At 37.7% G+C, this 24,182-nt stretch overlaps 3 protein-coding genes across 5 annotated transcripts; 2 read left to right on the forward strand and 1 right to left on the reverse strand.

Annotated features, from left to right (window-relative positions):
• Positions 1-3,131: 3,131 nt before the first annotated feature.
• LOC122410239 (cytochrome P450 4C1-like) lies at positions 3,132-8,912 on the forward strand. Of its 2 annotated transcripts, none has more exons than XR_006260883.1 (11): positions 3,132-3,468; positions 4,095-4,204; positions 4,299-4,389; positions 4,588-4,770; positions 5,785-5,878; positions 6,261-6,363; positions 6,433-6,621; positions 6,706-6,774; positions 7,286-7,454; positions 7,885-7,975; positions 8,286-8,423. XR_006260883.1 is itself a non-coding variant. In XM_043418370.1 (11 exons), the coding sequence occupies exons 1-11, from the start codon at positions 3,315-3,317 to the stop codon at positions 8,742-8,744; spliced, it is 1,506 nt and encodes a 501-aa protein (XP_043274305.1). In that variant the 5' UTR covers positions 3,136-3,314; the 3' UTR covers positions 8,745-8,912. The 2 variants fall into 2 exon arrangements, 1 of the variants encoding a protein (XP_043274305.1); XM_043418370.1 differs by lacking the exon at positions 7,885-7,975 and adding an exon at positions 8,581-8,912 and having other exon boundaries at positions 3,136-3,468; positions 8,286-8,465.
• A 34-nt stretch (positions 8,913-8,946) lies between these two features.
• Positions 8,947-21,893, reverse strand: LOC122410238 (uncharacterized). 2 transcript variants are annotated; one of them, XM_043418368.1, is made up of 13 exons: positions 21,723-21,893; positions 20,726-20,854; positions 20,432-20,613; positions 19,789-20,051; positions 19,408-19,603; positions 18,796-19,085; positions 17,916-18,316; positions 17,619-17,764; positions 16,999-17,324; positions 16,745-16,879; positions 16,441-16,619; positions 16,099-16,253; positions 8,947-14,891 (listed from the first exon to the last, which is right to left on the reverse strand). In XM_043418368.1, exons 2-13 carry the CDS (start codon positions 20,802-20,804, stop codon positions 13,851-13,853), a joined length of 3,393 nt encoding a protein of 1,130 aa, XP_043274303.1. In that variant the 5' UTR covers positions 20,805-20,854; positions 21,723-21,893; the 3' UTR covers positions 8,947-13,850. The 2 variants fall into 2 exon arrangements, with proteins under 2 accessions (XP_043274303.1, XP_043274304.1); XM_043418369.1 differs by lacking the exon at positions 21,723-21,893 and adding an exon at positions 21,366-21,663.
• A 467-nt stretch (positions 21,894-22,360) lies between these two features.
• LOC122410008 (uncharacterized) lies at positions 22,361-24,117 on the forward strand. Its single transcript, XM_043417974.1, has 4 exons — positions 22,361-22,781; positions 23,040-23,211; positions 23,560-23,688; positions 23,775-24,117. The coding sequence occupies exons 1-4, from the start codon at positions 22,666-22,668 to the stop codon at positions 24,000-24,002; spliced, it is 645 nt and encodes a 214-aa protein (XP_043273909.1). The 5' UTR covers positions 22,361-22,665; the 3' UTR covers positions 24,003-24,117.
• The last annotated feature ends 65 nt before the right edge of the window (positions 24,118-24,182 follow it).

Here is a 24,182-nt window from a genome sequence, read left to right on the forward strand (position 1 = left end):
TACGTTTCTTCCGAAATATGCATTTATCGATATAAGATGTTTTGATGCCTGCCAGGCATCAAAAGAACAAGATTAGCAAAGATAATTTATATGAATATTTGCATTCTTATGAACCTGAAAATAGATCTTTACGAGAACCTATCGGAATCGTGGAAAAGCGATGACAATGACGAACAGCTAATTCACGCGTCACAACCTTACTTTATATGAAAAGGGATTCTGAACGACTATATTCATTTTATCAGTCTGGTCACTTTATTTTTGGCCTTCGCATTGATTTTATCTGGAAGGATAAATGTATGTTATTCGTTCGGATTTGTAGCAGTATAGTTTTGATAATAGTGCTTGGAAATAATAGGACATTTCTATAACATATTTCCGAATGAATAATATAACCTTATTCGTACGGTTTACGGATGACTAGACACATCCTTTCAAAAAACACGTAGGCAATATCGATTCAAACGTCAAACATAAAAAATCAAAAAAATAATTACTTCAACCCTTTCGGAATACAGAAATAGTATATTACACACCTAGGGAGGGAAAGTAGACTGCTTCAAACCGCGGGCAGAATTGTCACCCGAGCCGAAGGCGAGGGTGATAAGCACGCGGTTTGAGGTGGTCTAATTTCACTCCCGTGGAGTGTATACGATTTTTCTGTCCGACGCAGGCGGAATGCGGCAACTTCGGCCCGCGCAGCGGGCCGAAAGTTGCCACTTTCCGCCCGGAGGGCTGAAAAAAGTCTTTGCTCCCGCTGAGACAAATGAAGCGCGTGCAGTTTTGACAGCGCAGAAATGTTATACTTTCGGCACTGAAATCGGTGCCGAAAGTACGTACTTTCGACCGACTGTGAAGAAAAATTGCTATGCACTTTGGTGAAATGTAATAGAATGGCGATATAGAACGGCGCTGCTACAAAACATAGCAAATTTTTCTAGCAAATTCATCGGAAATATTCGTATAAAAGTCTCTCCGTGTATTGAACGATGCCACGAAAATATCTTATTGGCATGAAAAAAGCTTAAAAATGAATGAAATTCAATGAACGTTCATGGTACACACTTGAAAGAACATAACCTTTTGTAATTTAACTGGAATAATATCGAGATTAATAATTAATCGGGCTCATTCGCGTCAATATTGGAGTTTTTTTTTTGTATAAACCTTGATTCTTGAATTTCAAGTACGATCGGAGTGATAAATAAATTGGTTGATGAGTGAACAGTGTGAGTACAGTTCCGGTGACCTCAGGAGTTGGGCCAGCTTAGCTGCCTGTCGGGCGAGTATTTGATTGAGGGAACGCTTTATTAATCGAGCACCGTCTTGCTATGTCACATCAGCTGAGCGGGAAGGCAGTCTGCTGGAGTTTTCGATGCGCTTTCAACCAGTCAAAATGGAGTACTTCCAAAATTGGGCAAATTATTTCTTTTCATTTTTGCCGAATGTTTTTGAAGAGAAGCACTGAAGGTGCATTGGATTGAAATCGTAGTAAAAAAATTTCACTCATTTTTGAGATGCACTCCATTGTGTCCCAAGAATGTTTTTTTTTTTTTCAAAAACTGCAAAAAATGACTACGTATCTTGCACGGAGAGAATTAAGGTGGTTGCTCCACGAGACGAGATAAAATCTCGTATGAATTGAATGTTTTTTTCTGTTCTATTGATACATTTAATGATATTTCTCAAATGAAAACGTTATTTATTCCTAAAATGCGTCATAAATTATTTTATGGGTTCAAATTTTTATGGATAATCTCAAAATTCATGAATTATATGGATAAATTAAAAAAAGTTATTAAAAAACTATTAAAGTCAGTAGGCACTCGGATTCGAATACGAATATACGGTAAATATTTAGAGTAATTTATTAAGGTGGTTCCTCCACGAGACAGTTAAATCAGGAAATTATTTAAATTTGGCATACGTATTGTTTAATATATGAACAACACTTCTATAAAATTTTAACAAGTTTCTCCATCCCAAACCCGAGATATATGTAATTGAAGTTGACTCAATTAACACGTAACATATGGACCATCCATAGGCAAACAGCACATTATTAATTCTACTACTAAAATTAGGAAGTTTATAAAAAACGAGGAGGAGCTAAAGCAGGATATCACAGATATTGTGAAAAAAAATCAAGGTGATTGACCATCTACTTTGACAGATATAGTCTCGAGAAGTACGAAGGTTTAGGCTTGCAATATATTTTGCAAGCGAACAAGCGAATGTCGTCTGTATAGGCAACCTTTTCTGTGTGTTAAAGCGTAACCCGGATAGTTCCGTCAAAAAATTTACTTGCGATGTCAGATCAAAAATACTTTTAGAATAAATTTTACGAAAGCAAATGATATTTGTACTATATCTATAACCCTTTTAATACGCAGACGGTACATAACTTTTGGTTGGGGCTGTCGTAGGGGATCGACCTTGAGCGGTAATATTTGACTGCGGGAAAAAGTTAACGAAAAGTATTCATTCCTGTAACGCACTGTAATGTTTTTAATATTTTGCCAAATTTTCAGTTTTATAACAGTAAATATTGGAAATAAGACGTCAAAATTCACTAAATACACCGGTAAAAGTTCCTACTTTGAACAATAAATATTATTTAATTCATGGGAAAATTCAATTTTCTACCATAATAATATCACGAATTTCAGCTTCTCACCGCACTGTCGTTACTCACGATAATTTTTCAAATTCAATTCTCATCGTGTGGTGTTTGAGAATGAGCAATAAATGGAGCTTCTCAAACTTTATTATAAATAGCAGGATATTTCTTTCAGTACCCTGCTTTGCGTTGGTTTTCAGACAAATTATAATCCTATGAGGAAAAATATTCGAAATGAATCGGCAATAAAAATCTCTTTTTCATCGGTTGAAAAAAAACCTGATTGAAACCGGAACAAAGATGACTAGAGATGAATCTTTCGCATTCCGGACTGCGTCGATGTTAACAGGTCGCCGAAGATACGTAGTTATTAATATATTTTTCGTTCCCGAGGTTTTTCCGTCGTAGAATGATAAGACACTTTAATGATTGATACGTTTAATCTCCCCTCACGGATTACGCGAATATTCGCGGAGGTTGCAATACTTCTGCTGTTCCGATCTGTTTTTTATCTCTCGGAACCAGTTCAATGTCGGATATCCGAGCGTGAACAACGCTGCGGGAGCGTCAAACATTTGTTTCGCTTGATTCCAATAAACATTTCCGAAGGTGTGAATTAGTGAATTTGTAAACTCGTGAATATCAAATCTTTCGTAATCAAAACATTTAAATCCGGCAAACAGAATCATTCGCGATGGCCGTCGCGTTGATTGGACTTATTTTTTTCTTCTGCTTTTTGTCATATCGTATTTACGTGCTCGGCCGACGGCGGTATTTCGTTGGCAAAATACCGGGACCAAGTGGTATTCCGATATTTGGAAATATATTCAATTTTCTCGTTCCGATAGGTAAGCAAGTCGAAACGCAATATGTGACGATTAATTTCCTCTTCAGGTAGATTCGCCGTGTTCTTAAGAGTATGGATCAGTCGACTAACCTCACTTGGAATTTTCGAAATTCAAATTATTTGACACAGTTTGAAAAAAGGCTCTGTCAGCCCGCGGAGGACAATGGCAAAAATCGACTGTGTCAAAGAATTTTGATTTCGAAATTTGCAGCTATAATGCGAGCGTTTTTATTGAGAAGAAAAATACACGTTTTTTAATAGCCTCATTAATTAAAAGCTCATTAATTCGAAAGAGTTTTATCTAACGTTGTACACGCTTCGACCGAGCTAACGAAAAAAGTGTTGGATGAAGGGATCGAGCAAGGAGAGTACAGATGCAAAACATTTCAGTGACAAGTAAAGCTCCGAACGAACTACGAGCTGCATTATCAATATAATTGTAATGAGTCATTGATATTACTATCCAAATTGATAAAGAGAAGAAAAACATACAATCCCCTGGGTATTTGTACCTCGCGTTCGGCTCGAGCGTTTCAACATGAATTGAAAAACTGCTTACTTGAAATTGTCTAAAAATAAAATACGAAGCGATCGTCTAATGAATGAATTTTGAGATGAATTTTTCAGCTGACCTCTGGGGGGTGGTGCACGGGATGAATGACGATTACTATCCAACTTACAAAATAACGACACCTTTGTGGACCGTCCTAAACCTTCGTCATCCCGACGATGCAGAGGTGAATAATTTTTCCGAGTAGCCCAGAACGGGAAATCCGAATGGAAAGATTTTCATAAAATACTACACAGTTGTAATGTTTTTAATATCTTCAGATTCTTTTATCAAGCACGCAACACATTACGAAAAGCGCGCTGTACGATTTCCTTCATCCTTGGTTCAAAACCGGTCTTCTAACGAGTACAGGTTCGATTACAATCTCCGTTTATGACGATTTTATTAGCAGTCATGCTCGATCGCAATTGCAACATACGCGTCGATGCAACTCTCGATGCAACTCACTAAAACGTCAATTCTGACACTTCGCCATACGGGCGATTTACCTACGATGACAAATCTCAATGGAATAAAGTTTTTCATTCGCACACCTGTTATGCATACCAGGTGGGAAGTGGCAGAAACGACGCAAGATACTCACGCCCGCATTTCATTTCAATGTTTTGAGGGAATTCGTCAACGTTTTTGATGAGGAGGGTCGTCGAATGGTTCGAGACCTGAAAAATGCTGGGGAAAAGGAGCATGATTTGTTACCATTGGTTACGAAATACACGCTCAATACGATTTGTGGCAAGCATCAATGGCCAATTTAATCGAACTAGCTACCTTAACGTAGAGGGGGACCGGGCAGAGCGGGGTATTTTGATAATTGTAGACATTTTTGTTTCTTTTGTTCTCCCAATTTTTTATATTTTTAAGATAAAGAAAATAAATGAAACTTTTTCAGATTTTCTAAGAGAATATTTCTGAGCGGAAGACAAAAAAGAAATTTTTAAATAGTGAGAATCGGACAAAATATGAAGAAAGGAAAAATCTTTTAAGAATTCGGCCCCCCCCCCCCCCCCCCCTCCGACTTGTCCCGGTCTCCCTTGTATGCGGACAATTACCGTTGGATACATATTAAGGTAGTTCGATAGCTAAGTTCCGTTTAAAAAGAGGGTGCAGCCTCCTTCATGTGTGAACATCGTTCGTTGTGAAATATCTTCCAAAAATCATTCAAATTATCGTTAATGATCAGGAAAAAAATATTTGGTTCCGATATTTTACTAAAATTTCATAATTGCTCGTGATTTTGGAATTTATGTATTTTGTACACTGTACACTAAAGTATAGTGATAATCATGGCGTGTCTCATGCGACAGCGTTGCCGCGTCGCGGACCTTGAAACTCTCCCACTCAAATACTAATACGATTTTTATAACAATCATTTTTTTCTCAAAAACTAGACGGTAGATCGTGTTTTTTTTTTTTTTTTTTATTTTTTCTTCAGAAGATACTCTAACATTGTGTTCTTTTAAAACAAGATGGTAAGAACCGTTCGTGAGTTATTTTGATACACATTTTTTGTTTGACGATTACCATGTGTTCAAATGGAGAAACCATAGAACTTTAACCTGCAATATCTGAAAAACTGTACGGTAGAATTACTTTTTTTTTAATCGATTCGTTAGGGTTTTCTAAGCGACATATATTTTTTTCAAAATTTCCGTAAGAAATCGGGTTTTGCTATTGAACTACCTTAACTTAATATTTGGTTGTATCATGACGTGCAATTTAAAATATTGATAAATATAAATGATGTAGAAACTGCCATGGGTACATCACTAGAAGGAATGACAAAGTTTCACACGAAATATCGAAACGCCGTTCATGAAATGGGAAATTATCTTCTCCACAGGTACTAGTTGATTTTCAGTATAGGAGACCAGGGAAAAAAGGGCTACTTAAGGAACTATCCTGCTATTTAAAATTTTGAGAAGTTCCATCCGTTGCTTCTCGATGGAATTTTATTTTTACTAAAATTCAAATCTTTTTTCCAATTTTTATATTTTCCGAAATTTCTTATTTTTTTTCTAAAGCTTTAAAAGCAATCCTTCTTTACCTTTCCCGGAAAAATATCCCAAATTGCAGGAATGAAAAAAAAAATTATTTTCGCAATTTTTACCCCGGTCTTCCCAACTTCGTCGATATTATACGAGACAAGAATTGTTTCGAGCTGATAACTTTAGCTACAATATAACTGCTCGTTAATTAATTTAACGAATTATTCATGAATACAGGCTACTGAGACCGTGGCTGCATCCACCAAGCATATTCAATCTTTCGCCAACCGGTCGAAAACAAAAAAAAGCTTTAGAAATAATCCATGCCTTTTCCAACAAAGTAAGTTGACAAATACCAGCTAATAAATTCGTATATTTGCATCCTACGAAAGTACTTATATATTTTTAGATTATTCGTGAACGTCAAGAGTACCATAAAGAGTCTGGAAAGGACCCGATGCAGCAGAAAGAAACGTTTAATGATGATAAAAGTGGAAAAAAACGTTTGGCCATGCTGGATCTTCTCATAGCTGCGAAGAACGCGGGTCACATGGACGAACCCGGAATCAGAGAGGAAGTAGACACCTTTATCTTCGAGGTATTCCGCTAGCTGACGAATTCGCCTGCCCTAGACAATGTCAAAGTAGAAATAATGCTTGGTTGATGGATTTCAATATTCCAGGGACACGACACAACCGGGATGGGAATAGCTTTCATTCTCTTGCTTCTGGCTGAACACAAAGACGTTCAGGTATGAATATTTTGTCATCGAGATTACACTCTGATTATGAATGAATAACAATGAATACAGATACCATTGTTTGGAAATTATGGTTTTATTTTTAATACAATACCAAGGATTTACGATTAATTAAAAGATCCTGAGACGAAATATCCTCCGGTCAAACTATCCTGGAATTAAATATCCTAATGACATAATATCCTCGAGTTGAAAATGTCCTACACTTGTAAGACTGAATGTCTTGGATATTTTTATCTCTATTAATTAAGCAAATCATTATTATCATTATCAACGAAACTATGTTGAAACCATGTTTGAATGTGTGTGTGTATGTGTATTTTTGTTAGTTGGTTGTTGGGTGGACGTTTGTTTGGGATTGTGTGTGTGTGTGTTCTGCCTGCTTGGCATAAATAAATAAAAACAATAAGAAAACAAATAGTCATTAAACAAAGTTGTAGAGGATATTGTGTCTCAGGATATTTTGACCGGTGGGCGCAAGGCTAATGATAAAAAAATTTAGGAAAAAGCTCGAGATGAAATTGATGCTGTACTCGATGGGAGTGGAGGAAAGATGGAACCGTACGAAATTCAACAATTCCAGTACCTCGATTGCTGTATTAAAGAGTCACTTCGATTATATCCGAGCGTGCCCTTAATATCGCGGTACATCAAGGAAGACTTGCATTTGAGTACGTTCATAGTATTCGTATAAAATGTGTCAAGTTTTATTTTCATTAATCTATTCATTCTTTCAATTTTGCTAACTCATACGACAAGCAAGACGAATCGGGGTCATTCTTTCAATTCGTCTTTCATTAATAAGATTTTCAAAAAAAGCTTATCTTAATTTTTTAATCGTGAATAATATTTAAGCTGAGTTCATTGCAGAACATATTTCGTTCCGAGACTTCCACATGATTCGATAGTACATTGCAAAAAGGCATAAGGGCCTGCAAAATTTCTGTAAACATTTGTCTATATAAATATTTCTAATTCAGATGACCGTTGACCCCCCTTTTTTAACGTACCGTTAGATTCCGCGCGATTCAATTCATATAAGTAATGCTTTAACCTTTTAAGGAGGGGGATTTTTACATTGAAATCGACCTTTCTTTTCAGACAAAATTTGTGCATAACATCGATGAATTTTTCAAGTGAAGTGCCCGACCAAACTAGTGGTCGATATTTCGACCAGATCCGTCCTTTAAAGGTTAATCTTTGACATCTAATTTAGAAATCTATGAAATTCTGAGTTCAAGATGGTTGAGGGGCCAGTAAGTCATTGTGGGCATAAGCGACGCGTTAATTTCTGTACTTTTCGACTGTTAATATTTCTTCCAAACAGTCGATAAGGGCTCTTGAAATTTCACAGGCATAGAAATCTTGGATTGTAAGACATGAAAAAATTAGAGTGCTATCTAAAAACAGCCCTCGTGCCTGTACATCCTTAAAGAGACTCGATCAAAGATTGGAGAGATTGAAGAAACTAATGGCGCTAAAAGTTTCTATTGTGATTCTAGAGAATTACTTGATTCCCGGAGGCGTTGTGGCTCACATACACATCTACGATCTTCATCGAGATCCGAATTTCTGGCCCGATCCCGATACTTTTGATCCAGATAGATTTTTACCCGAACACTGTGTCGGGCGACATCCTTTTTCTTACATACCATTCAGCGCTGGGCCTCGTAACTGTATAGGTAAGAAGAGAGTTGCATCCGTTATGACCAACTTCAACATCGCGTTTACAAAATATGCACGCCTTAAAAAAAATAATTAAGAATTATAAAAATAGTTATGAATTTTGTCCACCAGGTCAAAAGTTTGCCATGTTTGAGCTGAAGGCGCTGATAGGACACGTGCTACGCAATTTTTATCTCGAGCCAATTGATCTCGCATCCAGAGTCCGATTACTTCCGGATCTCGTACTCAGGCCGGCGCATCCGATACGGATTAAGTTCGTACCGAGAAAGCTTTAGGACCCTTGGGAGAAAAAATACTCTTGGCTCGGAGTCGGTTTTTTTTCACCCTCACGTTTGCAGCACCGGCTAGCGGATTATCGAATCGAGCTTACCAGTGCGAGCCGGAAAATCACGGCTATGCTTGTCATGTAAAATTGAATAAATTGGAGTTTGGATGGGATTTGACCGACGGGGTTTTCAAGTAGATCGATGAACCACCTTAACTTTCAACAGTTTGTATTTCTTTCCTCCTGTACATCGATCGACTATAGTCATTCCTTCCTCCTGTTTTTTTTTCTATTTTGCGTTTTGTTTTACGGTTCCATTTATACGAAGCTTCTATATCCATAAAAACTTACAATAATTGGTAATTTTTAATGGTTTATTCTCCGGTTAGTAAAGCTAACAGACATACAAGCGCTAACCTTGCGCTCTTTTTCGCATTTATAACACCCTTCCTAACTTTATTTTCGCTTAACTTTCTATTTTCTAGCCTGTTTATTTTTTTCTATTTATTTGATTTTCCAGAGAATCGGAAGAGTCTTTGTTTTTGCGCCACGGTTGTGCCACTTTGATCATTCATTTTGTCTCTTTTTCTAATGAAAAAAAAAATCGATGAGGGCGGATTAATATTTTCCAATAAAAATGACGTTTGATTTGTAAAAGTGAAGAACCATATTTGAGACTTTAACGGTGGCAACCGCTAATAAAATAAATTCATTCGAATCTTTGAGAATGAATTGGAAGAAACGGAATTTTCGTGAATAAATAATGTTTTTGAGAGGTATGAATGAGTCGACGAAATTCACTAATACGGCCGTATAAAAAATAGAGAGCAAACGTTAAAAGAGTTCTGCGATCGCCTTAATACAGTTACGTCGTCGTTTTTCGAACTTACGACGATCACTATACGCGTGACACGCGGAAATATTTTAGGAACAATATTTGGACACGACGTATAGAGACGCGGGATAGGGGCTAGGAAGGCGGGGGCTGAGTAGATATGCATCTTTGGCGATACTAGATTTTGGTATTCTTGCATATTTACGAGATTTATACTCGGTACTCGTTCATCTCACTCTCTCATTCTCACGCGCGCGTGCGCGCGCGCGCCCACTCACACAAACGCTCTTCGCCTTTTTCTCTTCGTGGCAAATTGTCGCTTTCGATGCTGTTTGTCTACTATTCATTAAATAACGAAGAGTTCCTTTTTGTATGTTTGCATCGATGGAATCGAAAAAGCATGTCCCCGATTATTCGTGGCTCAAGATTTCTGAGGGATAACGAAGTGAACAAATTTTTAAATTCGATGCATTAGAACGAGAAAATGGTGGTGTTACCCCACACTGGGAAAAAAATTGATTCAATAGCAATTGATGTTATTGGAAGAGTTTTCTTTTCGGAGAGAATGAATCTGCAGTTTAATCTAAAGCTATTTTACTCGATTTATCGTGTTTAACCTTGCCATGATCGTATATTTCATTGGCACCCCTTAACGTCACACTTCGTTGTTCCAATGACTTTTTTTCTCAGTGCACTTTGGAATCTAGGAGGTTCCCTTTCAGCTTACAGGATAACCGTATAAAAATTTAGCGATTGGAAAATTCAGTTGAGTTGAACGACTCTCACTGCGTTTCACTGTGGTTATTGGAATATGAATTGTTTGTTCTTCATACGAAACACATTGTACGATTTTCGTGGTAACGAAAAACAGCTTGGTTCATAAATACGAAATGGAATAGAAATAATGGACTACATTTTTCGAATTTATATAATAACTGCGTTGCGTTAACTGAAAGTTGGAAATTCAACTTTCAGCGAACTGTCATTGAAACGAATGACCAAACACCATGCGTTTCGTACGCGCGAAAGCGGCAATTCCCGTCGAATTCTAACGACTTAAACTTCACTGCCATCGACGAAATTCTCGATACATCGAAATATTGAATTATCGACATACGTTAATACACGGAAAATGAATCTCACGCACCCACGCGCGCGCACGCTTGCCCGCCCATATACAACATACAAGAATATGCATTCGCACACAATTAGTACGCACAATCATTGAGATTTCGTATTTAATGCAAGACTATCAACAACTATCAGCTCTTATGCATTGGCAAGGACTTTTTATCCTTTTTTTGTTCGTTTAAATCTCAAATTATTACAATAATTATGAAATGATATTGAGAGTAATAATAATAAGCATAATAATAATAATAATAACAGAATGGATGAATTATTTTTCTATCTACTTCTTCGGCCCGTTGATACCGTAGAGATTGGTACGTTACTATTATGCGAAAGATTTTATTAACGTTGGTCCGTCATTCGTACATTTTCACACTCTCTATATAAATTTTTCAAAGCCTCGTTTATATGAAATATTTCAGGGTGATTTCTTTCACAGCTACATCGATATTTTCATGAAAACCGAAGATGTTTGGGTTCTTTGTCAAATATACAAGCGTATGAAAATTTTGGTATTGAGTTGTTCATCAATATCGAAAAAAGCATTTCAGACGTCTTTCGCACTGTCATCACATTCAGAATTTCATAAATGAGTTTTCAACGATAAATCAACAACGTATTTGGGATTGTTATGAGTTTCTCAATTTTCAGCGTCATTCGGTAAACATTCTCACAATAGCACAAAAAGTCTTGGGGTCGAGTACCAAAATTTGGATCGAACAAGATTTTCAAGTGGAACACAAAACACCTTATTCCATGGACAACAATCGAATACACCCATCGTTTATTTTTATTGCGAATAAATAATAATAGAAAAATATAGGTAAATACAAAAGGAATACTTTTTGAAAAATTATTCACTATACCAATCTCTTTTCGGCACACCGGGGTAAATTTAACATTTTCAAGATACGCGTCAAAATTGTTTCTTCTTATTTCTGTATTTACTGCTACTCAACTAAACTATACGCTACAATCACAATCCGATATTAACGTTATATTTAAAAATAACATCCTGCGTATATAAACTCATCCGAATATATGCGAGACGCTCGCTTCAGTGTTAAAGAGCGGGATCTCGAATGCTCATTCAACAGACAAGTAAAATAAATATGATTATTATATTAGGAGCCTTTTGTATAGAATTTTTCTTTTCTTATATGATACATGTACGTGTATACGTCGCAAAAAGGGCGTACCTATAAATGGGGAAAAGTATGATTTGTCAACTGCATGTTAAAAATAGTGAGAAGAACAACACTTTGGTGTTTCGTTTTTTATCTTCAGATTTTACGAATCGACGTATCGCTCACTTCACAAATGAAGAAATAAATCCATGTACAGATGAGTACATGATACAAAACTGAAGAATGATACAAAGGAGTGGATTTTATTTTCCTGTCGAACCATATGAATTTCGTTTCACTGTTTATTTGTTTGTTTTTTCATCTCAGTCTCATGGGCAAAGTGAATTTACGAAATGATGGTGTGAAGATGGGAAAATTTTGGAACATTTCGTTCGAACCACCCTGTATTCTTCGTTTCGAAGGCACAATTGTTTTTTGTCTCTTTTTAGGCCAAAATGGACAAGAAAACGGCACTCGTTGCTTATTTTGTGACATCTACAGTCATTTGTGCGGGAACGAGTTCACCGCGGACGTGGTTGACGAGTGTGCAGTAAAAAAAAGCGTACTGACCCCCACCTGTCAGAAGAACGTTAGTTCGAGAAATAATTCAGGCACGCTCGCGGAAATGTATTCTCATAAGATCGGAACGCACGGGTAACCATTAGTCGTGTCGCGGTCCGATATATTTGTTGACTCGGCAAATTTGAGAGCACGAAAATTTGAGCGAGGCTTAGAAGCGACAGACTCGTGATAAAAATAGAGGAAAGAACAACGTCGTGAATTGAAATATCGTCACCTCGCTAAAAGTTACTTTGGTAATGACTAGGTCTTACTAACAATGAGACATATCTTCTTATTATGGCGTAATAATTCGCTCGTCAGAGAGGGAACGAAGTAGGAAGGGGACAAAAATCCTTAACGCTTCGGAGATGTGAAGTTAATAATAATTTGATGAGAAACTAATTGTAGCTTGTTATGGCTTCGTACGGTGTTGTACCGCGGAGCAATCTCGGCGATGGCCATGCGCGAATGTCAATTCGACGCATTGTATTAATTGTATCAAAGGCACGCGTTAGCTTTCAAAGCTAGTATGAAATTACGATTTTTCAAATGATTTCATTTGCAATACGATCGAACAAGTGATTATATGGACATTCAATTTTCGTTGAATGCTTTGACATTATTGTGATATTCGTAGTACATAGTAAAAACGATGTGAAAATAATATTTCGCTCGTTATTCGATCGCTCGATTATTTACTGAAGAAAAAAAATTCAAGCAACGCACCCATTTTCGGCGTGAATATTCATCCAGTTTTGTTCAATGCTCGACGACGCGTTCGTACCATTGTGGCACGAATGTTTGGGAGGGAATTTTTCAACCGATTTTTTCAACTCGTTCAAACTACGTTTCTGTTTTTAGCCTTTCGCCGCATCCTGGACTATACGCTACGAGCCAGAAATATACTTTAAACGGATAAGTTTTTTCCTCTCTTTGTATTTCGCAAAATTTCTTTATGCACGCTCTCAATTGACTTTTTTTTCCTAATTATTAGCGTTCGTGGGAAAATGATGCTGCGAAAATGCTCGTTCTATGAATTATGATCAATAAAATTGTGACTTTTTTTTTTGTATTCCGACTATACAAATTTGTGTAACGTATTTACCGCGAATATCACATAAAGCCAGCTGCGAGTGAGCTCATACGAATAATTGAATAACAGAACGATGTCAATTCTTTGCCTTTGATCTTCGATGAAAGAAAAAAAGATAGAGAAACCTGGCTGAATTTTAAATGATGAAACCTCGTCCCTTCTCGTTGCTCTCCCGCGAAACTACTTTTCAAACGATAAAAAAAAGGATGCGGCGAAGGGTGAAACCTCATCTAGCCTTTCTCAATGCCGAGGTGTGAATTTGAGTGGAAAGTTGGCCGAAATTTAGAGGCGAATATAACGAATATGTAGAAAAGACGAAAGAGGGACGAGTGATTCTGTAAGGTAAGGCAGAGATGCGTTTCGCCCGATTCAAAATTGTATTCTGTAGTTATTAGGGCGAGGTATAGATCTAGCCTTGGTAGGGGGAAGAGAGTAGGTCGAAGCTTCGCTGCTGGCTGTGCCACCGGAATCACGGGTACCACTTTTGCTACTGAGAGTGCTACCGGTGCTCAAGCCACGCGAGCTACCGGTTTGTTTTCTCATGGTAGCTTTGGCATCGCCATCGCTGAGTCTACCGTATTCACCGATCCGACGGCTCGGTGGTGGTATCAAGGAGCGCCCTTGAGTCTCTCGGTGTTTAACGTCGCTCTGTTGTTTCTTGCGATCGTTCTCGTTCAATCGTTCGTATTCGCCGGCTCCGCTGGCTGATGTTTTTTTCAAACCGGTGGGATTCGTTTGGACGAACGAGGACGAATTGGTAGAGAAAGTTGTTTCGGCTCCGATCGATTTTTTGCGACGTTGACTTTTGGCCAAAAGCCTGCCGTATTCGAGGCTACAATTGTCCGAATCACGGGCGGTAGTCTTTATCGACGCAGCGTCGATCGAAGGACCAGGGTCCGATTTTTTTCGCGTCTCCGTGTCGCTGCTCAAGCGACAGTAACGCGAATTAATCGATTTAATCGTTCTCGGCGGCCTCGGCAAGGAACTCGGTGGCAAACTACCCGCTCTCCGTGGCTCACCCTCCTGCATTCTTTGCCTCTGGGAGCTACGACCTTGCTTCTCGAGCAACATCATGTCCTCCGGTTTATCATCCGATAAACGCGTCACCGTGCCCTTGAGCCTCGCTGCAGCAGCAGCGAACTCCAATATACCGCCGCCGGCGCCGCCACCACCACCACCTCCGCCACCGCCGCCGCCATTACTGCCGCTGCCGCTGCCCCCGCCACCGCCGCCGCTTCCTCCACCGCTCGTTGTTCCCTCGACTACCGATTCGTCCAACAAACGACTCTTGCTCGACGCTGTACTCGAACTACCTGTGCTATCTACACCCGCCAATAGTGGCTTGGATATTTTTCCTTTTCTCGACGCAGTGCCTGGATTAGAGAATCCTGGAAAACAGCAAAGTGCCCTCTGAAAAAGAGAGAAAAAAACGCCCGTGTTGGAGAGATACCAAGGATGCGGCGAGTGAGGATTTTGGAATCACAACGGTCGTTAGTTTCTCTCGATTACACACACACTCACAAGAGCGCACGCAGACACACACACACACACACACACACACAATGGTGCATGCGTACACATTTATGTATTGTTTCGGCTCAGGATGAGGATCTTCATTTTCAAGGAGAAAGACGTTTAGGAATTAATTGGATCAATCAAAGAATTAAGATCAAATGAAAACAAAGAAAACAAGTGAAACACGGATTAATGGCATTACAAGAAATAAACTAAACTGTGTTATTTCTTCGTCAAATAGTTCATATATATATGTATATATTTTTTTCAATGGTATTTTTTTTCGTAATTGGTCAATTTGTGCGAAGGATAAATATAACATGAGACGCAAATTATGGCTTGGTATTAATGGTAAAAGCTCATATAACAGTTGCGATCAATTGTGAAAGCATTTTTTCTCATGTCTTCAAATTATCGTCAATATCCAACAATATAAAACGCTTATTTGCTTTGGGCGAATGACGAAATTTGACGTATTGCGATTGATTAACCAAATGATTTTTTCAAAAATTAAGAACGAAAATAAGGGGATCGAATAAAAAATGATGTTAAAACAATACGATATATATATATATGATGTTAATAAAAACCATACAGTAGTGTGAGGAGAGTGATCTTGAGAGTAAATCATATTGAAACTATTTCGTATTAGGGACCCTCGAGGTTATCGATTTCATTCGATTTCTTTACTTCCAAACACGATTGGCTACTCTCAAGCCACTGGGGGAAAAAGGCACGCCCAGCGTCTTACGAATTACAAAAAAAATACCTTTTGATGAATGACTTGCAATTATTTGCTGGCCTGCAATGACTAATAAGTATTTTGCACGAGAATAAAATTAGATACCAATCGTACCTGCGTAAAATCTTGTCACGTTGACTTCGTAGGTAAAAGAAAAAAAATAAAATAATAAACTATATAATAATAATAATAAAGACGTACGATAATTCGAGTGTTATTTTGTAGTGAACAATGAAAACAATTTTGGATAGGAACTGACGCTTCCACCGATATAGGATCTTGTTTTTCATTTGATTTGTTCGGTTGCTTTTGTTTTTTTTTTCGCATGAACGACGACTACACATTGGAGATTCTGCCTACCTTGCTGAGTAGTTGGGAATCTAGTTCTTTCAGTTGATCGTCAAGACTCTTATTCGTTTGCTCAAAGCTACCCTGTTTTCTATATTTGTAATTGTCCGTTACTCCGTACGAGCCTGTACTACCGTAGCCACTTGCACCACCTAAAACGCTGCTCACTGTGACCAAAAAATAAGAAAAATCACAGTTTTCCTCAAACCCAATCGGGAAGTAGCACAAAAAACAAATTTTTCAAGATTTTTCTAAAATATTGTAACGCTTTAACGGAAATTCGGTTGAAGTTGAGAAATTTTGGCATCCCAAACATCATCATCGAAACGAATATTCTTTTTTTTTTCAACTTACCGAGTTCCGGAGTACTCGCAAGTCCTGTATGATCAGCTGATGTACTGGAATGAGACGAGTGCGCTGCCGGATAACTTCCAACGCCACTGCTGCTGCTACTGTCTTTGTCATACGTATGTTTTTGTAGAACCCGAATCATCGCGTCTCTCTCGGCCAGTTTTGACTCGAGATCTTTCATTCTGAAAAATTTAACAGGTATCCATGAGGAAAAGTTATTTTTCGATAATACTTGAATCTTTCTCAAACCAACCATCATGATACGCCATCGTTTTGGAAAACAAATTCAATCAGATTTTGACAATACCTAGATTCGAGATCAGCCAATTTTTTTTGTGCAGCATGAACTTCGTCCATGTGACGCATCTTTTCGGATCGAGCCTCTGCGATAAGTTTCTCAGAATCCTGACTCGTTTTTTCCAATGCGGCTATCTTGGCGTCTCTAAGAAAGTTAGAAAGTAAAAAAACGATCATTCACCATTACAACAATATCCAATGCAGGTTTATGATTATAAATAATTTTTAAGTGGTGAAGTACATGCTTGATATGTGGATACATACTTGGGAAGACTCGCAGCATCAATCGCAGCCTGGCGCAAAGCACTCTCTTCGAGATATCGCTGCTCCCATTTCGTAACATCACCCTCGAGTGACATAATTTTTTCATCGCGTTCGCGCAATCTTCGTTTCAAATCCGCTATCGTTTCGCCATTATTGGACGTTTCGTATCCCCGGGAACCTCCGTTTCCACCTTCGCGTAATTCTTTTTCAAGTTGACCTCTCAACTGTCGCTCGGTTTCTTCGCGTCTATCGCTCGATGCTTGCAACGACGAAAGAGCTCGTTGCAGCTGCCCGACTCTCTCCACGTAAACTTGCTTCTTGCGACACTGTAACGAAGGGGGGAAAATGAACCATCATTTATATTGTATTGCGTGTTCTTTTTGTCTTTTATATATCACACTAAAATTTCAATGCTCAAGGGAATTGACGAAAAATCCTTAAAAATTCAGTCGCAAACGAATTGTTCGGGAAAAACTGTCATTCACTCATTGCGCGTGAGCAAAAGAAAAAAGTATGATTATTTATGAATGTGTTGGTCGTGTGAATATGATTCGTCCTGAAGATACAATAAAAAGAAAAGAAAATAATATAAATTTATTTAAAAAAAGCAGCCAACATACCTCTTCTTCCAATCGTACAACATTCCCTTGTGCGTTGGTCAGTGCGGTGTCTAATATATCGATATGCGTGCGTTGTTCTTGCAGAGTTGCTCGTTGAGCTGCAAGTTCAATTTCCTGTCTCTCCTTAGCTGCTGCCAATTCTTTGTCTAAGGAAATAAAAATCCGCAAAATTCATAACAACTTCGAGAATAACCAATTAAACGTTGTACATTGTTTGTACATTGCCTCTCATTTAATGAACGACATTCATTGCAGTGAAAGAAAAACGACGAAAGATAAAATAAAAAGTATATTTACTCTGAGTTATAAGTTGACCTATCAATAACTCCCGTTGTGTCAATTCTTTTCTCATAGATTCAACAATCGGTGGATTATCCGATCGGGAGGACATCAAATCGATCTGATCTCGCAGCGCACGATTGAGTTCTGTCAATCTTCGACAATCATTCTGAAGCCTTAACCTCGCAGCACGTTCGAGTTTTTCACGGCGTTCACAAGAGGCAGCCAACTCCTCGTGTGCACGATGTACTTTCGATATTTCGAGCTCCAATTTTTGTGATTTTGCAACCTTGTTGAAACAACGCTCCAATTCGAGCTTCAAAGCGCTATTTTCTTGTATCACGATTTGTACCATTTCAGAAGCTGGCCAAGTTTCGCCTACAGCGGTTTCAATCTCTTCTCGACCTTTCGTTTGTGGCCTTTGGATGAAAATTCGATGAAATTAATGAATATTAAAATAGAAAATAGCCGTATTTTTACTCCAACAATGGAAATTCCACGAAAAAAGGTTCCATGACGTTACTACTCGTTAGAGCGACAGTGTCACTGTCAATGCGCGCGGGACTGTGTCAAGCGAAGTGAGAAACATTCAAATAACGGAAACACTCGAAAATTCATCCATATTCAAATCTACTTGTGGGAGCGATGAAAAATTTGACAACTGTAAGGCGCGAGTTAAATAACATTCCATATTCATGAACATTCTTACCGGACAGTGTCATTTCTCGTTAATATGAGAAGAATTTAACTTATGGCTTACGACTGATTGTTTTCAACCGCAAATTTTTGCTGGGTAGAACTGCGTGAACCGAAGCTGAACGCCCATCACGGTCCCGCGATAACGTGCAACGGTGTGATGGAAAATATTTTCCGTGCAAAAAAAAAAATAAATAATAACCGCGGAGATGTGGCTCGTAAATCATAATTGTCCAGATCCAATTTTCCGATTCTCGATAAATCGGGCTGTGATCGTGAAAGCGTAAGCTTTTCGGTAGGTCCTAGCAGTCGATGTTTGCTTTTCAATGGTAACAGCGTAGATGTGTAAGACGGTGGCTGCCTTTCGGTAAATTCATTGGAGTTCTGTTTACCACGATCGTTATCTCGGATCCGCATTTCCAAGCTGCTTCCATTACTAGCTATTTTCCCGTAGGCCGGTACCTTGACTTCTTTCGCAAGATGTTTCAGGACCTGTTACCAATCATAGTTGTTACCAGTGGGTTCATTCGCCAAATCCAAATTATCTTTTATTTATGACACTGAAGTTTCCAACGTTGGAGTCCAACGAAATGAACGAAAAAAACGTTTTTAATTCACCAATTGTTTATTTCACGAATCGTTGGTGCAGCTTGAAAAACTACGAATCGCAAATTTGGCAGGGAACAAAAATAGGAGAATTACTGGAATTATTGGAGAGTTTTTTTCCATCATTTCGTTGGACTCCAACGTTGGAAACTTCAGCGTCATTTTTATTTCTGTTTATTTCATGACTTTCCTAAAGGTTTTCTCTCACCTGAGATTGACTAAGATAATCGTCGGGAATATCCGTTATTTCTTGACAACCGCTGTTACTCGATTGATCGTAGTAACGATCCTCGTGTTGTAAACTCGATAGTGACTGCATTGTCGGACTATTCGAGTGACCTTTGCCCCCGCCTTCGCAATACAAATAGCCCATATCTCCGTGTTCTCGTATTATACCCGACAATCTGCTCGATTCAACGGTCAATTGAAGTATGTCAATGAAATTCGTCATTTGTTACGTCGAGTAAATTCTTTGCGTTTCGCTTTCAATTTCCTCTCTCTCTCTCTCTTACTCCCTCTTACCCTTCCTTTACTAGAATTTTACATAATAATGGACTGTGCGCGATTTAGGGGATAATAATTGTCTTACCGACCGGACGGTGACCATGCATTTTCGTCATTGGCATTGTGAATAATGAGAGTGTTGTACGAGCTCGTCGATACATCGAGGCTGCTCCTGTTCGAACCAATGCTCGTGCGATTGCTCAAACTGTCCTTCAAGCTATTTCGATTGGAACCATTGATACTGTCTTTGAGACTGCTTCGATTTGAGCCATTCAGACTCTCCTTCAGGCTATTCCGATTCGAACCATTCAAGCTTTCTTTCAAACTACTTCTATTGTGTATATTCCCCTGTGTACATTTCACAAATTGATTCGATTTTGGAAGAAAGGTAATCATTATCAATATAGCAACAATATAAAAAGATTTACTAAAAAACATCTCAAGTGTGTTTTAGAGTGTTTTCCTTTTTATTTTAGATATCTACATTTGCATTTCTATTGTTCTTAATCCAATATTTCACGTTTTTAAAAAGATCTCTAATTATAAGTTGTAACACACGAATGTAACAACATTCGAAATTGTCTCAATATTTTTTGCTAATTTAACTTGTGAGAAACCGGATGAAAAAATTCATTCGTTCTTTGGATGATCTAACGGTGTGTTCTGATTATGCAAATGTTATCATTGTACAACATGTATCATGTTGACGTTAAAAAATCAATTATTACCTGAATATTTGGTATGTTTTCTTTATGGCTGGAAGATCTCGATGGGCTTTGCTGTTGATTTTCTTGGCCCTGGGGCTCTTGACGTGCTGTGTGTCTTATAACGTAGCGTTCTTCGTTGCTCAAATTTTCATTGGAAGTAGAAACATCGGTGTCGCTTCCGCTCAAACTCTGAGGCAATCCACCTAAAAATAATATACCGTTTATCAAGATAAATAATTCTCAAAGGTCCTGAAACTAGAATTTATTGAAAATTTCATGGATCAAAGAAAAAAAATTGAATAAAAAAAACTGCACCTTGAGTGGATAATTGCTTTCTCTGAATATTGTTGGTTGAGAATGGCAAAAATCTACCAGTTTGCTGAAGCGAACTCATGTCGTTACTCGCTCATTTAGGATATACTTTATTAAGACTTTGTCAGTTATCTAAAAAAAAAAAAAAACAGTAACAATTTAAGGTCAAATATAAATTCCAACGAATAAAAAAATATATGAATTTTTATTTCGATATTATTTAGTTTTGTTGAAACGTTCTTCAATATTATTTCAAGCACACTAGTTTTGAATTAGGTCACATTAGTAGCATAGCAATTTCCATAAGTTCATTATTAAATTATTAGCACCATCGTGATAAATACAAATACATTCAAGAATTCTGAGATTGTACGACATTGACGAGATTTCGAAATTTCGTTATTTCGCGAGTATGTAAATCGTATAGCGGTGGATATGGTGGACGAGTGAACGAAACACGAGAGACATAGCAATTACGATTGAACAGAAATGGAATAGATAGTGTGTCATGGAAAAACAGCATTCAAGTATACAGAGGTCTCGTGTAGCTGAGAGATGAGGTGAGGGGCGACAGGCGGGGGTACGTATGAGAGGTAGGTGTCAACACTAAGGAATGTTTGAGATACCAGAAACAGACACATACCACCAAGGGTATTCTCGTGATTTTTCTTCAATTATTGCAAAATGAATCGCGTCATTTTTTGCGAGTTGCGACTACTAGAGAGCAACCAAACGAGTAAGATGAACACTTTTACTACATACGTATTCACTGTATTTTTACAATGTATATAAAGAGAACTCTCGGGGATGCCGAGCACAAATAAACAAAAGGACATCAGAGTTGAGCATCTGCCAGAGAGACAGAGATGGAGAGGAAGAGAGAGATAGAGAGAGAAAGAGAGAAAGAAAGCGAGGAGAAACCAGGTGTATTTTCAATGATTTATGATATTCCGTTGAATAAATATTCTCCGACGAGTCACACGATCCTTCGATTACTCACAGTTTCGTCGGAAGCGAGAGAATACACGAGACGAAATCGTAACTATTTCACTAAATTAGTTACACTTTACTCCTTCAGTGAAGGAGAAATAAAAAATCAACGCTTCCCACATTCCTCGCTAGGCAGCGCGACTCTGACCATAATCGCGCGGCGACGCGGGGCAAAGAGGAGTACCAGGCAGGTGGCGCACTCTTCTCTCTCGCTCTTTCTCTCTCACTATACATATACCCTTTTTATCCAACTTTCAAGTTTCAAAAGATAAGAGATGTGAAAACGTCCATATAGCTCGAACTCTATTAATTTCTCAGAATATACTTAGGTATCAGTTATTAATAAGATTTATCTATATTGAGGATAACAAGGAAAACAGAGTTTGACATTGTAGAGTACAGCTTTGAAAGTTCGGGTCCGTTATTACCGATTATATGATTTCATGTAGATTCTTTGTTTTTACAGTCATTTTATTTGTATGTTGCATTAAAAAATCCTACAATCATGGAAAATTGTAAAAAAATCTCTGTTCACCCTTTATGTCACTTGAATAACATTCAAAATTCAATACATTTACTTATTGTGATTTTCATGACGAGATCAACGAGATAAAAAGCTCATCCGCTCAGTCGGGCGCTCAGTCAGTTTTCTTATCTCTATCTGTTTCCATTCTCATACCTACCATAGATAATTCTTCATAGACCTTCGAAAATCTTCCGTCCAGTTGCATATCTTTTTTGTTCCAATTAAAATTTTGGACCAATTTAACATCCGTACACACGCATATACCCATCCACATTAGACCCGGTGGGCCGGTGGCACAAACAGCACTCAGAATGGCCGTGATTGCAAAAGTTTCGAATTTCGAATAATCCAGTGATTTTCGTTGAAGGTTATGTCAGTTATGTGGGTTTATGATTGTTGACCTGACACAAATAACGACTTTATAGTTATGGCATTGCAATCATCGAGAGGACCAGTTCCGAAAGGTGCTATTCAACTTTCCAGTGCGGATGCTCTAAATTATCAATGGGAACAAATCCGCAACTGGCCTGATAAAACAGACGTGTAATTATGAAAAACTTGTTTAATTTTTTTTTCTTTTTCATACAAGGATTTTTATACTTTTGGCAATAAAACGTTAAACTTTACATTGTTAGGATACGTCGTAATTTCATTTTTGTGAAATAATTTTGAAATTATTCTATTTACCACATGAACACATATGATCATTTTTGTCAGCGAATCTATGAACACAAATATTATGTATATGCTTAATTTTATCGATATAGAAATATTTGGTATTCATCCAACAATATTTTCAAGGTGGCCGTATCGATATGGGTTTTCTGCTCAAGCATTTCTGTCTGTAGCGAGTGCTACTTTTATACATAATAGATTTAGAAAAGCTTGGAAACTCCGTCATTATGGTTTTGCCGCCTCGTTATTACCAATGGTAATAGTCCCACCTATCCTCAGTGTAATTTTTCATTGTCAAGTAAGTCTTTGTTTATTCCTTACAGCTCTATTTACCAGTTGATAATTTTTTTTAGAATTCGAATAATCAGATGAAATATTTAATAATTGAGAAAAGGCATGTTCCCATATCTTAGAAAAATTTTAGTGACTGACCTGCGTTAAAAGCCATACATATTGAAGGCTGAAAGCGCCAAGAGTAGAATTAACTTTAATTTTTGTCTCTGGCACTAGAAAAACTTCTTTCTTAATTGAAAGTATGTATTGTCTGTTACAAACACCCATGCAAAGTACCTGCATTGAAATACTGACATTAACCAAGTTATGTAGGACAGTCTAAATGAAATAGAATAATAAAAATAAATTTCAGCTCGTGTCAGCAGACATAATTCTGTTCCGAAGACAGTGTCCTTTGTGTTTGCAATACAGAGCATCTGCAATACAAGTCGCGTGTGGAATGGTTTATCCTTTGATAATGTCACCGATAGCAAATTCCATGGTAAGTTAAATTTAAAATGACCTATTGTTTTTTATGTATGGAGTGTTCTTTTGATTAAAATGAGAACTTTGTATTGACTTTAACAGTTCGTCCTTCACTATGGAACAACCAGGATTCCATATTGGAAAGATTTTCGAGGTCATTGGGAAATGTGGAAAAAAGTTACTATGCCCATGAGCAAACACTTAGTGTTTTTCACATTGGCTCATGTCCTGTTGGCAGGTTTTGTAACTTACGGAGAGTTTGAAAGTCTGTACACCATTAGATCGAAATTGTCTAAAAACCAAAATACTGACAAAGAAATTACTCAATAAAATACCTGAAATAGTAATCTTTTGAATAATATTTTGCAACCTTGCAGTTGAAATCTGTGTTGTCATTTGCAAATCTGAAATAAACGAACAAGCTGGTATTTTCCATTGGCATGAATTTAAGTTTATAATAATTCTCTTGCTGCAACCGAAGAATTTGGAGTCATCCGTGAATCTCACCTC

The sequence above is a fragment of the Venturia canescens genome, chromosome 4, assembly GCF_019457755.1.
Source record: "Venturia canescens isolate UGA chromosome 4, ASM1945775v1, whole genome shotgun sequence".
NCBI lineage: Eukaryota > Metazoa > Arthropoda > Insecta > Hymenoptera > Ichneumonidae > Venturia > Venturia canescens.

What these genes read in the sequence shown, in the direction of transcription:
- LOC122410239 (XM_043418370.1), top strand. Translation starts at nt 3,315, where the DNA reads ATGGCCGTCGCGTTGATTGGACTTATTTTTTTCTTCTGCTTTTTGTCA. An exon ending in GTCATCCCGACGATGCAGAG is followed by an intron (nt 4,205 to 4,298) that starts GTGAATAATTTT and finishes TAATATCTTCAG; the next exon opens with ATTCTTTTATCAAGCACGCA. An exon ending in CAAGGAAGACTTGCATTTGA is followed by an intron (nt 7,455 to 8,285) that starts GTACGTTCATAG and finishes TTGTGATTCTAG; the next exon opens with AGAATTACTTGATTCCCGGA.
- LOC122410238 (XM_043418368.1), bottom strand. Translation starts at nt 20,804, where the DNA reads ATGAGTTCGCTTCAGCAAACTGGTAGATTTTTGCCATTCTCAACCAAC. An exon ending in AAAGCAATTATCCACTCAAG is followed by an intron (nt 20,614 to 20,725) that starts GTGCAGTTTTTT and finishes TATTATTTTTAG; the next exon opens with GTGGATTGCCTCAGAGTTTG. An exon ending in GATGCTGCGAGTCTTCCCAA is followed by an intron (nt 16,880 to 16,998) that starts GTATGTATCCAC and finishes TAACTTTCTTAG; the next exon opens with AGACGCCAAGATAGCCGCAT.
- LOC122410008 (XM_043417974.1), top strand. Translation starts at nt 22,666, where the DNA reads ATGGCATTGCAATCATCGAGAGGACCAGTTCCGAAAGGTGCTATTCAA. An exon ending in TGGCCTGATAAAACAGACGT is followed by an intron (nt 22,782 to 23,039) that starts GTAATTATGAAA and finishes AATATTTTCAAG; the next exon opens with GTGGCCGTATCGATATGGGT. An exon ending in CACCGATAGCAAATTCCATG is followed by an intron (nt 23,689 to 23,774) that starts GTAAGTTAAATT and finishes TGACTTTAACAG; the next exon opens with TTCGTCCTTCACTATGGAAC.